This window comes from Anomaloglossus baeobatrachus, chromosome 6, assembly GCF_048569485.1.
Source record: "Anomaloglossus baeobatrachus isolate aAnoBae1 chromosome 6, aAnoBae1.hap1, whole genome shotgun sequence".
NCBI classification, from domain to species: Eukaryota; Metazoa; Chordata; class Amphibia; order Anura; family Aromobatidae; genus Anomaloglossus; species Anomaloglossus baeobatrachus.
In genome coordinates this window covers 90,507,940-90,526,566 of record NC_134358.1, presented here as the reverse complement: position 1 = coordinate 90,526,566, position 18,627 = coordinate 90,507,940, and the positions used below count along the sequence as shown (strand labels likewise).

General features: G+C 47.4%; 1 protein-coding gene across 1 annotated transcript in view; it reads left to right on the top strand.

Annotated features, from left to right (window-relative positions):
• The window catches only part of NECAB1 (N-terminal EF-hand calcium binding protein 1), a 355,641-nt gene that overhangs the window by 316,092 nt on the left and 20,922 nt on the right, over nucleotides 1–18,627 (top strand). The window contains exons 10-11 of the mRNA XM_075353101.1: nucleotides 14,909–15,021; nucleotides 17,576–17,653. Of these exons, the coding sequence (XP_075209216.1) occupies nucleotides 14,909–15,021; nucleotides 17,576–17,653 (191 nt within the window). The remainder of the gene's footprint in view (nucleotides 1–14,908; nucleotides 15,022–17,575; nucleotides 17,654–18,627) is intronic.

Genomic DNA, 18,627 nt, shown 5'->3' with positions numbered 1-18,627 from the left:
AACTTTTTAATAAGTAAGCCATGGGTGAAAGGGAGGGATGGCTTTTAGTAAAGGGAGCCTGTCACCCACCACCAAAATGCCTCATTGATTACCTATACAGTGATATAAATCAGGACTGGACAAAGTTCGGGCCGAACTTGAACAGCCTGAGTGCTGGATGTGGCCCATGGACTGAGACAGCTAAAGGGGTGAGAAAAGTACATCGCTGGTCACATCATGCCCAAAGACGCTGGTCTCCCGCCGTTGCTGCCTGCCGCCCGATGTTACCGATATTTGCATCCACAGGATGCAGACAGTGGTGAACACATTGGTGGAGGAGAGGCCGCTTGCTCCAACTTCCACCAGTCAACATGAGGCACAGCAGATGCAATGCCGTCACATATATATATAGAAATATTTATAGCAGGCTATGTGGACTCATAATGTATATAGGAAGCTATGTAGGGGGGCACAGAAATGTATTTAGCAGACTATGTTGGCACTGAAAATGTATATAGGGGATTATATGGGAGTTCATGCTGTATTTAAGAAGCTAAGTGGGGTTCATAATGTATGTTGGAGGCTATGTTAAGGCTCATACTGTATATAGAAGGCTTTGTGGGGCCTCATACTGTATTTAGTTACTATGTGAGGGCTCATACTGTATATAGGAGGCTATGTGAGGGCACATGCTGTATATAGGAGGCTATCTGAAGGCTCATGCTGTATATAGGAGGTAGGAGGCTATGTGAGGGCTCACACTGTATAGAGAGCTATGTGTGGGCTCTTGCTGTATGTAGGAGGCTATGTGGAGACTCATACTGTATATAGGGACTATGCGAGGGCTCATACTGTATATAGGGAGCTATGTAAGGGCTCATACTGTATGTAGGTAGCTATGTAAGGGATCATCCTGAGTATAGGGAGCTATGTGATGGCTCGGCTCACACTGTATGCAGGTAGCTATGAGAAGGCTCATGCTGTATATAGGGTAATGTGTGGGGCTCATACTGTATATAGGGGACTATGCGAGGGCTCATACTGTATGTAGGGGGCTATGTTGGATTCTCATACTGTATATAGGGGAATGTATGGGGTTCATGCTGTATATCGGGGGCTGTGTAAGAGCTCATACTGTATACAGGGGAGTGTCATCATCCTTAATTTTACTCAATCTAAAGTGATACAATTGATATTGATATAAAGTAATAATTCTAATTACTATTGACCAGAATTCATTTCAGCCTATTGGTTCGGCCCTCAATACCAGTCTTGTTCTCTCATGTGGCCCCTTGGGAAAAATAATTCCCCATCCCTGATATGGATGAATTCATCTCTATAAAACTCATCCTAGCACTGTAACAGTTACTGGTTCAGTGCTTGTGAAAATTACTTTTAATGCAAACGCGGTGGGTTCTGTACAACCATGCGGTAGCCATGACCTGGGTGCATCCTTACGTCTCTTCAATTTGTATCTTGGGGTCTGCACTAGCTTGGATAGACAGCACTCACTCCTAGAGCGTTGCCCTGTATGTGTGCGCATGTGCACTGATACTGGCTGTGGCAGGTGTGCGGGCAACCTAGTGGCTGGGCATGTTTTCTTACCTGGTCCTCTGCGGATGCTGCTCACTACACCTCCCGCTGTACCTGTCTGCAGGTGGTCTCTTACAGTGTAATTCTCTCACGCTTTTGAATGTTTGAAGCATTCATTTTCCTAATCGCAGATTTCAGCTCCCCACAAAGAGATCAGGACCCATTTCTGTCCAGTTTAAAACAGTAAATTTTTTATTTCATAACCGTTCTTGTATAATTTTGGACCTGTGATTTGGGTTATTATTCTGCTGTAAAACAGATTTTTTTTTGGGGGGGAAGATGACTCTAACCTAATTTTTTTTACATTCTAAATGTTTTAAAATACTCTGATAATTACTCTGATAATTCTATGATATCAATGTACCTGTAACACATTCCAAGCCCTCAAACATAATAGTTCCTCTACCAAATGTCTCTGTGTGTATAGAATATTTTTCTTCATATCGTCTATAAACATAACACTGTGTAATGTGGCAGCAGGACAGGTCCAGGACGGGAGGTATGTGTCACCGAGGTGGCCATCCTCTGTGATCTAGTACCCGGAGAAGCAGGCTCCAGCACATGAAGTGCTTAGATATGTTTTTAATGTTTTTAATGGTGCCTGATTTTGGGTTTTAGGAACTGCCACTTGAGCTGAGTGGATCTGGCCGTTCCCTTACCTCAAGTTCCAGGATTTGGAACAAGCAATTAAAAGGGAGTTCTCCTGCCACATTTGACGTCTGGGACTAGAGGTGAAAACACCTCTGTTAATGCTGTCTGGGAGTAGAGGTGGGAAAAGATCTCTGGAACTTGAGTCTGTGTGTTAGTCTTTGCCCGAGACTGACTAACTTGGGATTTAACTCTGCACGGGTCAGCCTTCTTTGTGAAACTGTATCTGCTATATGAACTGTTTTGTTTATTTTCTTCCTTTGCGCCTAGAGATGGCTTTTTTTCGTTGTTTGCTGAAGGTTTATGCACTATAATAAATCTTCATGCTTTGCCCGATTTAACGTCTTGCCTGTGTCTACCACAAATGCTGCCATAGTGAGTGATCCCCTACAGCTGGTATTCAGTGACAGAGAGCTCTAGTTTGGCTTTATCTGTCTATAGAACATTTTCCCTAAATAATTGTAGTTTGTCTTTCTATTTTTATACATTTCTTCATGTAATTAGATGACTTTTAGCCTTTGTTTGGCTAAAGTGCTGAGTATTGTAATGGTGGAAGCCATCACTCCCTCCATATGTGTCCAACTGAGCCTGAAATTCTTTGCATTGTTTCTTTGATACATTTTTGAAACAATGTTCATAGGGTTCTCGCAATAATCTTCCATTTTCAACCATGTCTTGACTGTTCCATGACTAACAATATTTTTGATGATTAGGGATGAGTGAACCCGAACTGTAAAGTTTTGGATTCGTCCCCAACACCTAGTGTCCCATGCTGAAATCCGAACATGGACTTCTCACGGACGTCCGTAGTCGAGTATTAAGTTTGGATGCTGAATTAACTTTGTTGAAAGGCTGAAGCACAGAAAATCAAAAAGCTTTTCGGCTGTGGGCACTTTAGCAGCCATCACAACCATGCTGAGTATTGTCATGGCTAGGATTGGCCGACGTACCACATGACCCAGCCAATGTACCCGACAGAGCACTGGTAGCGCAACCATGGTGCTTACTTGCGTAGGGACAGGATGCTGCTCGATTGACAGACAGTGTTAAGTTACTCCTCTCTGCATACTCTGCTCTGTGGGCGTACTCTGCACCAGGCTCTGTATGGGTACTCTTTAAAAAGGCTCTGTGGGGGGACTCTGCATACAGACCATGTAATACCCTGCACTTTTTGTGGGTGCAAAGAATTTGAAGAGCATCAAATAGGGGACATGGCCGTGGTGCTGCTTCTGGGTGGTTTAGCTGCTGCAGGGAGAGGATGTGGTCGATCTGTTCCTACTACATGCCCAAATGAAACACCTTCCTCTGATAAATGTAGGTGACAAGATGTTCTGCGTAATTTATTAGGCCCGAGTACCACTGCACAAATGGTGAGGCCAGAACAAGTAGAGGCAGTTTTAGATTGGATGACTGAGAATGCGTCTAGTTACTTTGCTTTGTCTTCCATCCAGTCCCCCTTGCTGAAAACGCAGAGTTTGCACCTACTCCTCATTGACATCTGTCTTCCACCTCAACCAATAGCAAATCAGGCAAGCAGTCTGAGCGCTAAGTCATGCAGCAGACACTTCTGCTTTTTGATGGCTCGGCTGGCTGGGGTTCTGTAGTGGGTGGGCCTACCCCCTACCAGTACCAGCATAGTTAACCCGGAATTGTAGATATTAAAAATGTTGATTTTTATTATTGTATGCTGTGTTAGGGCACCCCCTAGTGGCCGGGTGGGACGGCTGTTGCCACCGGGGAAGGAGGAGTCGGCTGGATGTCTAGGGAAGGTCTGTGTGTGTAGAGAGTAGTCGGATCCGGGACAGCAGTGTGTGATCATCGGTGGCAGTGTGTATGAGCGGAACATCAGGGGACGCCGGAGTTACGGAGGAGGACGCAACCTCAAGGTCTGATTCCGCTGGTGTGGGTCCAGTGTGTGCTTGACTTAGGAGTGGGAGCCCGGAGAAGCGGAGTACCCAGGGCATATCCCCACCAGAGGGCGCGTTTGGGCAGGTTGTCCCCAGCTCCACAGAAATTGCCGAATTCTGCTGACCGGATTGTATCTTGCCAATAAATGTCATCTTTTATTATAAGCAACTTTTGCCTGAGGACTGTTTGTGCATCATCCGGCGAAGACATAGACACACACTGTCCCATCAAGCTAGTCCCCAACATTGAAGGAGTGATGGAGTCGGGGGTGTGCTTTGACTCCTCTGGTGCCACGACTACACAGCCAGAGGCGCCCCTGGGCCATCACTTCATGTGGCGTAGTCGGCAGGATGAGAGTCCCCTGCCAGGAACCCAAGAAGCTGGAGATCAAGTAGTGCCTGGGGCACAGGACCCTGACTACGAGAGAAGATTTCCAGTCCCCTGGTGGGAAGAGAACACAGTGCCCGCAGCGTTGGACCGGGTACAAGATGACGGCAGGAGGGCCGTTATCTGTGAAGAGGAAGAAAAGGCGCGAAATCTTGGCGCCGAAAGAAGAGCCTGGGGCTGGCCACTGCCGAAGAAAAAGCACACAGTACTCCGCCCAAAGAGGGGAGGCGCCAGTCCCAGGGCACACCGAAGAACATGTAGAGTGGGCGGTGTACTGAAGAGAAAGAAGTACCGCCGCGGAGGAGTCAAGATTATGCGTGAGGCTGGGGGAGGATTCTGTTTAAGAGCGGGAAACAAAGGCCCGCCTCCTCTTTCCTCAGTCTCAGCTTTGACGCCGCCGCTATTAACAGTACAGCGATCAGAGATGGAGACTTCTGGACAACCTGAAGAATTAGCCACCACCATGGCTCTGGTCAGCCTAGGCCGGGGGCGCCCCAAGTTTGCTCCCGCAAGTGAGGCATCCCTTGCAGATCTTCCGACCGGACCGGGAGGTTCCACGCGTCCTGAGAAGGTGTCCTGGAAAACCACCTGGGATGTGAAGACCGGAAGTACCATTACAGAAGTACGGGCGACGTATGCCACGCCGCCACCAGGAAGCCGGCCTTTGGGGATTACGGACTTCCCTTGGGAGACCCCACAGCTTCGCGCCGCCGCCGCACCATCTGCCCCCGTGCGGGAGCCGGCTGAAGTGGCTGCCGAGCGGCTGGAGGAAGACCACCTGGGCTTTGTTTGGGATCCGGTGATCGTCCCGTCCTCCGTACCGTACCCCAGAGCTCCGTCTCCAGTACCCGACCCTGTCCGGGAACGGTTACTTTCCGAGACCGTTGTTCGGGAAATAATGTCCGGTCCCGGCGCTGAGGAGCTGGCTCAGCAATTCACCACGGGGATCGTGGTGAAATTTAACCAGCAGGAGGGATATGGGTTCATCCGGGAAGCCCACACCGGGGACGACTATTTCTACAACCGGGTCCATCTGGATGTAGAAGGACTGCCAAAGCGTCTCCACACCTTGTACCCGGGAGAAAGAGTGCAGTTCCTGCCCGAGGCGGGATGTCGCGGCCTATTCGCGGTGGGGGTCATGCGGATGCCGACCGCCCGGGAAGCGGCCCAGTGGCAGCAAGAGCTGGAGTGGGAGGAGCAACAAGAACGGCGCCGGAGCCGCCCAAAACCGGTTCCGACCGCAGCCTCCCATTCCCGGCACACCGTGGCAGCTGCACCGGAAGCACCATCTGGCACGACCGCCGACCCGGAAAGAGCTGCTCCGGTGGTAGCGGTGAGTCAGAACGTGACCAACAGACCGGTCATAGTCGTGGACGCGCCGCCACCCGCGCCACCACCATCCCGGGTACCGACGCCATCACCCCCGCCGGGAGCTGAAAGAGTTGTGCCAGCGGAGCCACCTTTTGCCCCGGTTTCGTTCAGGAGAGTCCGCCGCCAACCGGGGCAGTCCCTGGGCGCCTACATACAGGCACAGGCGGAGGAGTGGAAGCGGTCCTGGCCTCCAGAATAGATATCTGTAGATATCCCATCTAAGACCGGTATTGTTCACAGGCCGGCAGAAGTTAAAGTTCCCAATGTTTAAAAGTTTTGTTTATCGGCTGATCGCCCCTAAAGACCGGGAGCGCTGTTGTGCCTCCGGGCGCCATCTAAGACCGGGAGCGCTGCTGAGCCTCCGGGCGCCATCTAAGACCGGGAGCGCTGTTGAGCCTCCGGGCGCCATCTAAAGACCGGGAGCGCTGTTGAGCCTCCGGGCGCTACCTAGAGACCGGGCGTGCTGCTGAGCTGTCGCGCCCTGGACTGGACTGGAGTTTATCACCATGATGTTTATGTTTCTTTACAGTTAAATGTTTTAAACAGAGCCTTGCCGGGAGGCTCGGATTTTAAGAGGGGAGGCATGTAGTGGGTGGGCCTACCCCCTACCAGTACCAGCATAGTTAACCCGGAATTGTAGATATTAAAAATGTTGATTTTTATTATTGTATGCTGTGTTAGGGCACCCCCTAGTGGCCGGGTGGGACGGCTGTTGCCACCGGGGAAGGAGGAGTCGGCTGGATGTCTAGGGAAGGTCTGTGTGTGTAGAGAGTAGTCGGATCCGGGACAGCAGTGTGTGATCATCGGTGGCAGTGTGTATGAGCGGAACATCAGGGGACGCCGGAGTTACGGAGGAGGACGCAACCTCAAGGTCTGATTCCGCTGGTGTGGGTCCAGTGTGTGCTTGACTTAGGAGTGGGAGCCCGGAGAAGCGGAGTACCCAGGGCATATCCCCACCAGAGGGCGCGTTTGGGCAGGTTGTCCCCAGCTCCACAGAAATTGCCGAATTCTGCTGACCGGATTGTATCTTGCCAATAAATGTCATCTTTTATTATAAGCAACTTTTGCCTGAGCACTGTTTGTGCATCATCCGGCGAAGACACAGACACACACTGTCCCATCAAGCTAGTCCCCAACATTGAAGGAGTGATGGAGTCGGGGGTGTGCTTTGACTCCTCTGGTGCCACGACTACACAGCCAGAGGCGCCCCTGGGCCATCACTTCAGTTCCATGGGCCATCCACCTGGCCCTGCCCCAGAAGTGGCAGAGATTGAGTGCACTGATGCCCAACCACTTGATCAGTTTCAGGATGAGGACGTGGGAGGGCTTGTGCACATGGTGAGGGGAGTACAAGAGCACATCTCAGATGATAATGACCAAACACTTATGCCAACTGCTGCTGCAGAGTGCAGATCGACAATGAGGGCAGGTGTAAGGAGGGGGTGGAGGATGATGCTGGGGATGATGAGGTCCTAGACCCCAAATGGAGTCAAGGCCACCTGAGTGATGTGTCCAGTTTGGAGGAAGAGGTGGCGGTCACACTGCTCCAGCTGCACAGCAAAAGAGGGAGCATGGTGTAAAACCACAGCGGCTGGCAACTAACCAGTATGTCGGCTGCTACTGCCCACCATGCCGATCGACTGAGCACACCAAAGGAAGCTCAAAGACTTAGCATTTCATCAGGTAATGTGCTGAAAAGACGGGTGGTTTGTATGCTGTACCATCAGCGCCTGAAGCAAGGCATGTTCTTAACCTAAGCACCGTCTGCATGACAAGGCTTCTAAATACAAAGCACAAACTACAGGGGAGAACACACCTGAAAGAACTCCTACTCCCTCTTCTGCTATGGTCTCGGCCTCATTCTCCCCCTCCTGAGCAACAGTGCCACCTGGCTCCCTGCAAAGAGAGAAAGAGGAAGTACGCCACTACCCACCCACAAGCCCTGGTCCTCAATGGTAGAATTTCCAAATTCCTGGCCTTTAAAATGCTGCCATTCCAGCTGGTGGAGAAGGTTACTTTTATAAAACGTATGGCGGTGGCTGCCCACAGTAAGTTGTTTCCCATCTGACACTACTTTTCTGGGTGAGCCATCTCTGCCCTCCATGAACAAGTTGTGGATAAAATCAGGTGTGCACTGCACAACGCCATCAGTGGCAAGGTCCACATAACCACTGATACATGGCCCAGTAATCAACGGCAGGGATGTTATATCTCCCTAACTGCCCACTGTGTAAATGTAGTGGCAGCTGGTCCTGAGGCGGAAAGCGTTATGGCGCATATCCTACCACCACCGAGGATTGCTTGATATCTCTATGTCCATGTTACTTTTACCTTCTACTCCACTTCCTCAACCACCTCCTCATCCAGTCAGCGTAACACCTGCAAGACCAACTTCTGCACAGCCAGTTGGAAACAACAGCAGGCTATTCTGAAACTCCCACACCATGCAGGAGCTGTAGACGTGGATTGAACCACAGACCGATGAGTGATTGGTGCCTCTGAACCTCAGGCCCGGCCTGGTGGTGTATGATAACAGGCAAAATCTCATACCAGTTCTCAGCCTAGCCAGTTTGAGGCAGATCCCTTGCCTGGAGCCTGTGCTGAACTTGGTGGTACAAAGAAAGGTTCCTGAAAAATTACCCTGAGATGTCAGAGCTGCTGATGAAAGTGCAGGCCTACTGTGTTCGCTTTCAGTATTTTCACTCTGCTGCTGCTCGCCTGTCTGCGTTGCAGTATAACTTCTGCCTTTGCGCTCACAACCTCATATGTGACGTACCCACAACTATATGCTTGCTGGAGAGACTGTGTGAATAGCAGCAGGCGATAGTGGAGTTTCAGCTACAGCACGCACGGGTAAGTCGCTCTGCAGAACACCACTTCAAGACCAATGAGTGGGCCTCCATGCGGGACATGTGTGCCATGTAGTGCTGCTTCGAGTACTCCACGAATATGGCCAGTGCTGATTACTCCATCATCAGCGTTACTATCCCTCTTCTATGCCTCCTTGAAAAACTTGTTGAGGCGATGATGGATGAGGTGGTGGCACAGCAGGAAGAGGAGGAACAGGGACCATTCACACAATTATCACGCCAGTCATCCACACATGGATCGAAAGGGTTCCTGTATCAAGGTGGCACCCATAGCAGCTCACGGGCATCACTGGAGCGTGGCTGGGGGGATTCAGAGGACCGTTTGACTTTGGGCAGCCTGGCACACGCAAATTGATGCTACAGTGCTTGGACAACAACCGCCGAGTTGTGGGATTCTTACCAGTGCTGATTACTGGTGGGCACCCTGCTGGATCCCCACTACAAGGACAACGCACCATCCTTACTTCCGTCAGTGTTGTGCGATCAGAAAATGCAGAAATACAAGCGCACTCTGGTAGATGCACTACTGACGGCGTTACCACCTGACAGTGGGGACACAGTGTAAGCACAGGGCAGAGGAGTAGGAAGAAGTCACCAATGCAGCTGTGGCATTGGCACTACCTTGAAAGAGAGCCTGACCAAAATGTAGAAAAACTTCCTCACCAAGCTACAACATCCCGCACCACCATCTGATACGGTCTATTTTAGCAGGAGGCTGCATTTCGACAACATGGTAGAAGAGTATGTGTCCACACTTCTCCGCATACTGAGTGATGGGTCTCCAAATTGGACACATAGTCTGAACTTACCCTTTACGCCTTGAGGTGCTGACCTATCCTGCAGCAAGTTTACTGTTGGAATGTGTGTTTAGCAGGCGCAGCCGTCTGTCCATAGCCAACACGGGCAAGCTCACATTCACTTAAATGAACCAGAAGCGGAACTTATGGGACTTGTCAGTACCTTTTGGCTGATTAGAGAAATATACTAGCCACATCCAGCCATTGTTATACTCAACCGTAGTTTGTTTGTTCTATTTGCCATTCCCAATATTTTTGGGGCTCCCCAAATTAAAGATAAAAACATTGTTTTCTACCTCCTCCACCTCTTCCATCTACACCACCACGTCCACCTCTACTTCCTCCTCCACTTAGATCTCTGCCTCCTGGTTTAAGATTATTTTTTTTTATTCTATGTCATTTTAAAGGAGTTTTGTTTGCTCTGTGGGGGACCTCTGAAAACAGGCTCTGTGGCAGCACTCTTAATGCCCCTTTACACACTGAGATTTTCTAGCAATCCCACCAGCGATCCCAACCTGGCCGGGATCGCTGGAAAGTCGCTGGTGAGCTGTCAAACAGGCAGATCTGGCCAACGACGCAGCAGCGATACGGACATGCAGAACGACCTCGCTGGTCGTTGGGGACGTGTCACACAGCAGGGGACACTATAGCACGCTGGGTTCTAAGTCGCTAACGATGTCATTGTTACGGTGTCAAACACACCGATGCATGCTGCGCAGCGGGAAACAAAGGACCAAAAAATGGTTCTGAAAGATTTGTAGCGACCAGCGACCTCACAGCGGAGGCCAGGTTGCTGATGCGTGTCACACACTGTAATGTTGCTGGGGAGGTCACTATTACGTCATAGAACCACTGACGTTACAGCGATGTTGCTGTGTGTAAAGGGGCCTTTAAAATGTTGGCTCGGTGGGGGAACTCTGAAAACAAGCTCTGTGGGGGCACTTTTAAAATGTTTATTTTACTAATTTACTTCATAATTAACCATGATTGCTATGGTAATAGAATCCATTTAAGTCATTTCCCTATCCATATTTGTTTGCAGGGTAATTGTCTTGCTCTTACCCCATTTTGCACCCCCTAGCTCTTACTTGCCATTTTACAGCACCAAAGTTCAGGTCCCCATTGACTTCTATGGGGTTCGGGTCAAGTTCGGATACCTAACTGAACTTTTAACTACAGTTTGGCTGAACCAAGTGAGCCCGAACAGCCACAGGTTTGCTCATCCTTATTAGTATTTCAAAATGATGAAGCCAGGTTGCTAAGATCTTTGGAGATAGTTTTGTACGCTTCTAGACTGCTTTTGCTTGGTGATAACATTTCCATTTTAATATCCCGTTACACGCATCGATTTATCATGCGATCGCCTGTGCGATCGCACCCGCCCCCATCGTTTGTGCGTTACGGGCAATTTGTTGCCCGTGTCGCACAAAGTCGGTAACCCCTGTCACACGTACTTACCTTCCAAACGACCTCGCTGTGGGCGGCGAACATCCTCTTCCTGAAGGGGGAGGGACGTTCGGCGTCACAGCGACGTCACTCAGCGGCCCAATAGAAGCGGAGGAGCAGAGATGAGCGGGACGTAACATCCCGCCCACCTCCTTCCTTCCGCATTGCCGGCGGCCGCAGGTAAGCTGTAGTTCGTCGGGTCCGAGGTCTCACACATAGCGATGTGTGGTGCCTCAGGAACGATGAACAACCTGCGTCCTCCACAATCAATGATTTTTTGAAAATGAACAACGTGTCAACGATGGACGATAAGGTGAGTATTTTCCATCGTTAACGCTCGTTCGTTGGTGTCACACGCAACGACGTAGCTAACGATGCCGAATGTATGCCACAGAATCCGTGACCCCGGCGATATATTGTTAGATCCGTCGTTGCGTGTAATGGGGCCTTTACTGCGACAGCTCTCATGTCTTTGCCATGATGGACAAAGACCATAGAATAAAACCGACCTTTGTAAGAATCCAATCCGCCATTCATAGTCTTTTTAAAGTCATGTGTGCACTGATGAGGTGGGGACACGAGTCTTATTTCTAATTAATTAATTAGTTCCAATTAATTAAATCTGATCTCCTCTTTTGCAACAAACTGAATAAAGGTATTAATTGTATCCTGGCATTGTTTCCAATCCTTTATCCTTTTTTCTGGCCAAGTTTGTATTTAGTTTTTTGGCGTTTTGCGCTTTTCTATATGAAACATATGAGGGTTTCTTTTTATTATTACCGTTATTCCCTTCTTTGCACAATAGGGTAACCATATATAGTTTAACCAGAAGTGCATTCATTTATTTGGCTAGTCAAGGGTTTTCTAAACTGTGAATCAAAACACTGGATGATATTTATTTTGCAATGGCTTTTGGGCAGAGTATATGGAAAGTCAAGGGAGAAAAAGAAGTAGAAACCTCCAGAGGATGAATAGTCGCAGGAGATCCATGACCTTTTCAGAACTTGTGTTGGAGCCGTTCTCTCGGCTTCTTCACCTTTTGATGTTTTGTTCCTTAAATGTATTATGTTCAAATGTCAACTTATTTCTCCTTCACATATAAGAATAGCATTATGTTTAATATTCTGCACAAGCAATCCCCAGAAATTCGGCATTATTTGCACATCATGTAAACCACATCGGTCTCTAGTGAGCCCGGTATATCAAATAGGGCGTTAAAGGAAATATCCATAAGAAATGCAAAAAGCCTTCATTAGCTCTATAAACAGCTTCCTAAATTCTCCCTAATTTTACCCCTGCATCCCATCATGAATTTGTCATTCGGAAAATCACCTATGATTTAAATCAGGTTTTTATAAATATATTTTTTTAAACATTTTTTAACACTTTTTTTCCCCATATCACCATCTTGAAATTTTAACACAAGGTCTAACATCAAATTGTAACCGTCATTTTAATTTTATTTCATAAATCAATAGTACACATGAAAATAAACAACTTTGTAACATATCTTATCAGAGAAATCTGCTTCTTTAGTCACATGCTATCTTCAAAGCAGGAGAGGAGAAGGGGTTAACGCTGCGCATTCGCCAGAAAAGATGTAGAATTGTTGATTAATTAATAAATCTTTTATTCCAGAGGTCTACGCGTTTCAAGGTATGAAACCTCTTCCTCAGGACCAGAATATCAACAATACATCTGATGTACATGTGATATTCTGGTCCCGAGGAAGAGGCGTCATATCTCGAAATGCGTAGACCTATGGAATAAAATATTTATTAATTTATCAACAATTCTACATCTTTTCTGGTGAATGCGCGGCGTTAACCCCTTCTCCTCTTCTGGTTTGAAGACTCATCCACGTGGGGCTGCGGCAGCCGCCATATTTTCATGCTATCTGTGGTGGTTGTGACTCTAACAACCACATTAGGTGAGTGTATACTGTTATACATTTCTCCTCTGTTTATCTGATAAGACCCTATCAGCACTTCTGTTTTCTAATTTTATCATTAGTCATATGCTATGGGAGAGCCAGACATGCTCACTTTCCTTTTATTTATGCTGGCTGCACTGTTCTTTTGGTGCCAGCTATAGCTTGTCTATACCTGGCCTGCAGAGGTGAATTTAACAAGGCTTACTGGTAATTGTGAAATTATTGCTGTGAACAGTTGTGGTGTGAACCCTTGTTGTCCTTTTGTCGCTGCATTACTTCTCTTGCTTTTTCCTTTAGTTTCATTCTGTTTATTCCTGTGAGTGTGCAGTGTGACTGAGTTTCTGTTATCTCTGTCTGCCTCATCTGTGTTTCCATCACACTCCTGATCCTTCAGGGAGACAGGTAACAGATCAGCTTTATTCAGGAGTATAGTAAGGCACGGGACTCTGGCGTCACCACCATCAGGGGTAATATGGAGGTCAGGGATAGCATAGGAACCCCTAGTCCCTCGCTATCCTACACTCACATTGTGACACCAACTTAGTTGCATCCCAGTGCTGTCCAATTTTCATGTTTGTTTCTTCGAAGAAGCTTCAGAAACCTTTTCATATGCAATTAAAACAGATGAGAGTGATGGTAAAAACTGACACACTACTGCGGGCATTCTGCATTGAGGATACAGTACCATGGCTTCGGCACTGCATCCTCAATGCAGAACAAGTGCTGCAGTGATCGGGGCGTTCATACTTACCTCCATAACGCAGCACTTCACTTTCCAGCCATGTCTGTCTGCACATTGCCGGAGAAGGTGGGCGGGCCTGGACTAGCTCTGGCTATCACATGACCGGAGCACGTGCAGGCCCCGTCCACCTCCCGCTCCTGGCTCCACCGCGTTCCTCTGCACTGGAGGAAGTGACTCCGGTGTCTTCAATCAAGGCGGGTAAGTATGGGAACGTGCGGAAAAATCCGCAGGAATAATTGACATGCTGCAGATTTTTCCGCAGGGAAATCCGCACTATTTCCGCTGCGGAAAAAACGGCAGCATGGGCACAGCAGTTCCAAAATGCCATAGAAATGGCTGGGGACTCGCTGTACTGCTGATTTTTGAGAAAACCGCGGAAATTCCGTAAAAAAATAGCGGCAAATTTTCCGCAGCCTGGGCACATAGCCTAAGACAGATGTCCGTGTTTCCTGCCCCAAGTATCAGATTATTTTTCCTGGGCAGGTTACAACTATAAGGCCGGAGTCACACTTGCGAGTGCCTCTCGTGTATCTTGCGCGAGTCTCGCGTTGTATCACCCGTCACGACCACACACTCTCCGGACAGGAGTGTCTCAGCTGCATAGAGATACATGCAACCGACCCGCTCCTGTAAGCAGAGTGTGAGTCTGTGTCTGGTGATGCAACGCGAGACTCGCGCAAGATACATGCAAGGCACTCTCAAGTGTGACACCGGCCTTAATCCTCCCAGGATTAAAAAAAGGTGTCTGCTTCTACCAGCAACAGCGCCCCTTTTGTCAGTGGGTTGTGTTCGGTATTGCAGCTCATCCCCATTTTTGTGGCTAGCCTTTAGATCAATTTCCAATCTAAAATAAAACTTCTGAAGATTAGAATTGTGACATTAATTCAGCCCTTAATAGAGATGTCAGTGTCAGAGCAATTATCCATCTCTTTATAAATTTATGAGTGAACTGTGAAAAAGATATAAAAAAATATATAAAATGAGGAATTAAAAGAAAAGGAATTAACGCCCGGCCTTAGAACAAGTGCTCATTTAAAATTAAAGAGAAAATTGTGGATTGTTCATGCTCCAAAAAATTTCCAGCAGCAGATCTACATGTGTCAGCGAGGCGCATAGAAATGATCCTCCGAGCCCTTTTGTCTTCTAGTTGAGCTTGTTCTAACAAAGTATCTGTGATTAATGCTTCCTTCTTTATGCGATTGTGAAATGATGTCAATCTTTTCCGATTCCTTAGCACATAATGATTGTTCAGCGGCAGCTCTCTGTGATAACCGAGGAGCTGGAAGAATTCCGACTTTCCCTAAAACATTACGTGGAGTCTGTTAACAGTGAGACAGGCTGTTTACAGTAAGTATTGTGCATCTGTCGTACGTCATATTAGCATTTTGATCAAGAGCAGGAGTAATGTTCATTTCCAGACATGACATCCTACCATTTATAAAGAATTTCCACCAATACCAGTAAGGAAATGGGGACAGAACTGCAGCTTTAAAGGGAATCTGTCAGCAGGATTTTGCTTTGCAATCTGAGCGCAGCATGATATCAGGACAGAGACCCTGTTTCCAGTGTGTGTCACATACTAGGCTGTGTTTTGCAATAAACAGGAGATTATGGCTACAGGACTAGCTGCCTCATGCCACCTACTGTAGTTCTCCTGCTGTGCATAGCCAAGTCTCGACCTGTGATTAGCAGTTTTCTGTCAATATACAGAGTACACAGAAAGCTGCCAACCAGTGGTGTGGGCGGGGTTATACAGAGCTCAGCATTCTGAACTCTGCCAGATCTGCAGCAAAGAAAACAGGGTTTATATAAGAATGACAGCCCAGTAAGTGACATATCATTGGAATCAGGTTCTCTGCCCCTCCATTATGGTGTTCTCAGATTGCATAGCAAAACCCTGCTGACAGATTCCCTTTAAGTAATGAAGGAGGACAATGTTTTTAAAGCCAGTTGAAGTTTTTTGCTACAAAGTATTTAGAAATTCGATAGCAGTAGTAAGTCAAAGTGGCTTCTCTGTGAAAAGTGACATCTATGGTGGCACCACATAAACTGTGGGACAACCACAGTACTTTTAAAAACCAGGGATAGCCACAGTGGCCACCATAAAACAATCCCTCCCATAGGCAAAATGTCAATGGAGCTGGAAAGTGAAAAGTGGGTCCAGTGCCCCTCAAGACATGGAATATTCAATGATGAGAAAACTCCACCTTTATTAATGTTCCAACATTACAAAAAAAGTACAAAAACGTATAAACCATAGTGAAAAGCAGTAGACAAGGTCTAAGCGTTTCGGGCACAAAAAATGCCCTTAATCATGACACTGTCTAGTTGTACACAGAATGTACATTAATAAAGATGGTGTTTTAACCCTGAGATCCCTGTGGCTATTGGATACAAACCCTCCGAAATCTGTAGGAAAATGCATGTAGTTTTCCACATGCTACACAATTAGCCATATGAATCAGCTCTAAAAGCTTTGCGCTTACCACGTAAAGAGGGCTGGTTGTCAATGAGCACAGCACATCCCCGTGCTGTGCTTATTGCGGTGCACACACCTTTCTGATTGTCCTCAAATTCCCTGGCCCGGCAGGCAAACATAGGCTGTATACGCAGAGCTGCTCCCTGGGGTCACCGGTAAGCAGACAGATCTGTAGACCCAAAAATGGTGTGGACATGTAAAGCTCCTGAGTAGTGATGAGCAGACCCAGACTATAAAAGTCAGGATCCACACCGGTTCAAAGTACCTGACCCCGGAATTCTCAAGGAACTCCGGGTAATGATCCGGGTTTGGCAACTCGGGTAATAAAAGAAAAAGAAAAATAAAGCAGGCATGCTATACTTACCGAGTCTCCAGAGCGGATGTACCTGCTTCCGGGGCCATTCATTCTGCTTCTGAGGCCGCTCATTAGCTTCATACATATTCACTGCTTCCCCCGCCCACCAGCAGTCCTAGAGTCCGTGAATAGTTGCAGTCAGACGTGCTCCCAGCTGCTGTGACAATGTGTCTCCTCTATATTATGAAAAAAACACCCTCTTTCACCCCATTATTAACGACCAAAACACCCACCCAGGTCCGATATAATCCACACAAGGTCTCCCAATGATTCCACCTGCAATTCTGAAGTGACAGCACGCAGCCATAGAACATGACAGCCCATTGTGAGCTTCAAACAGAGACCGAGCTGTGCGATGAGTGGTGACGTCACTTAAGTTATTTGCGGTCACAGCTGGAGGTTCCCATGGTCCTCAACCTGTGATCGCAGATAACCTGACCTCAGATGATTTCAAGGAACTGAGTGACCTCAGGTGAGGTTACCTGCGATCACAGGTGGAGGACCATGGGAACCTCCAGCTGTAACCGCAAATAACCTGAGTGACTTCACCTCTCATCGCACAGCTCCTTCTCTGCCTGAAGCTCACAGGGGGCGGTGTTTTGGGGGTTCACAAAGGGGTGGTAGAGGGTGGGTTTATTGTATTTTATTTCAAATAAAGGATTTTATGGGTGTTTTGTGTTTATTTATTTTCACTTACAGATTAGTAGTGGGGGTCTCATAGACGCCTCCCATTACTAATCTAGGGCTTAGTGGCAGCTGTGATCTGTTATTTACCCTTTATTACCCCGATTGCTCATCTCGATTGCCCTGGTGCAGTGGCAAAGTAAAGTTCCGGGATTGTCGCATCTAATGGATGCGACAATCTTGGGCAGCTGCAGGCTGCCAGATATATGGGATCAATTCCGGGCCCAAACCAGATTTTTTTTTTTAACCCGGTTGAACCCACCGATCCCAGTTGCCTGCGAGTCCGCCAATCCCTAATCCTGAGATGCCATTTCTGCATTAGAGTACATACATAAATCCAATTATAGAAGACTAAACATTACTCCCTATGTTACCTTCCCCAGTGTTTCCATTCAGAGGCTTTCCAACGAGGCTCGTTTTATCATCTATGAATTTTGGGAAAGCAGTAACACATGGAAAAAGTAAGTGAAGCAAGTTACTCATACTTGTGACATGTTAAAAAGGATTGGAGGATCAATTTGCAAGATTCCACTCCATCCGCCAAATCAATTTTCTCTGGCTGCTGGACACGAGGCTTGAAAATTTCTTACCTTACGGTACTAGCAGCATATCTTTTGATTAGCTGGGTTAGCGCGATGTCATCATTACGATACCCAAACAACGTCGCTCCATCCCAGCTAATCAAAAGCCACTCACTCCAGGGATCCGGAAAGTTAATGAGAATCTGTCAGCAGCTTTTTGTTACCTCATCTGAAAGCAACGTGATTAAGGGAAATAGACTCTGAATCAGTTCTGTCACAATCAGACATTTTAGATTTAGCATGCACCAGAGCTGGGAAAGCTAACACTGCCCACATCAGGCTGTCTATAGACAGTGAGATGCTAATCACAGCAGGGTGCATGCCAGACCAGCTGACCTAGTTTGGCAATGATAATCTCTTGAAGCTAAAACTAACATTGCAGGTAAACTGTACACATTGCTGAAATCTTTGAGTTAACCCCTGCAGCATGCGAACTTCAGATTGCAAAAACCTGCTAGCAGATTTCGTTTAAGAGATTTGCAAAACTCCTGTCCAACATCCAGAGACTACTGACCTGGCTGATGGACCGTATTCTCACAAATCGATCCACTTATCTCTAGTATTAAAGTGTAGAAGTACTGCATACTCAGTTTTATTAGATTATAGTATGTCTTAACTTATAGAATATGTTCACACATACATTTACGTTGTATTCATTCTTAGGGGGAAATACCGTACTGAAATCCAGTCATGCTGAGGATACGCCAGAAACGTCCGCAATGGGAATACCTCTGTAACAGGGGATCATTGGTTATTGTACTCTATTAGTTGGCCCCAGAAAGTATTCACAAAGCTTAAAGCATTTTGGCGGCCATCTTACTGGCTTGGCGAGTTGCGTCCAGTAAAGTGTGCCA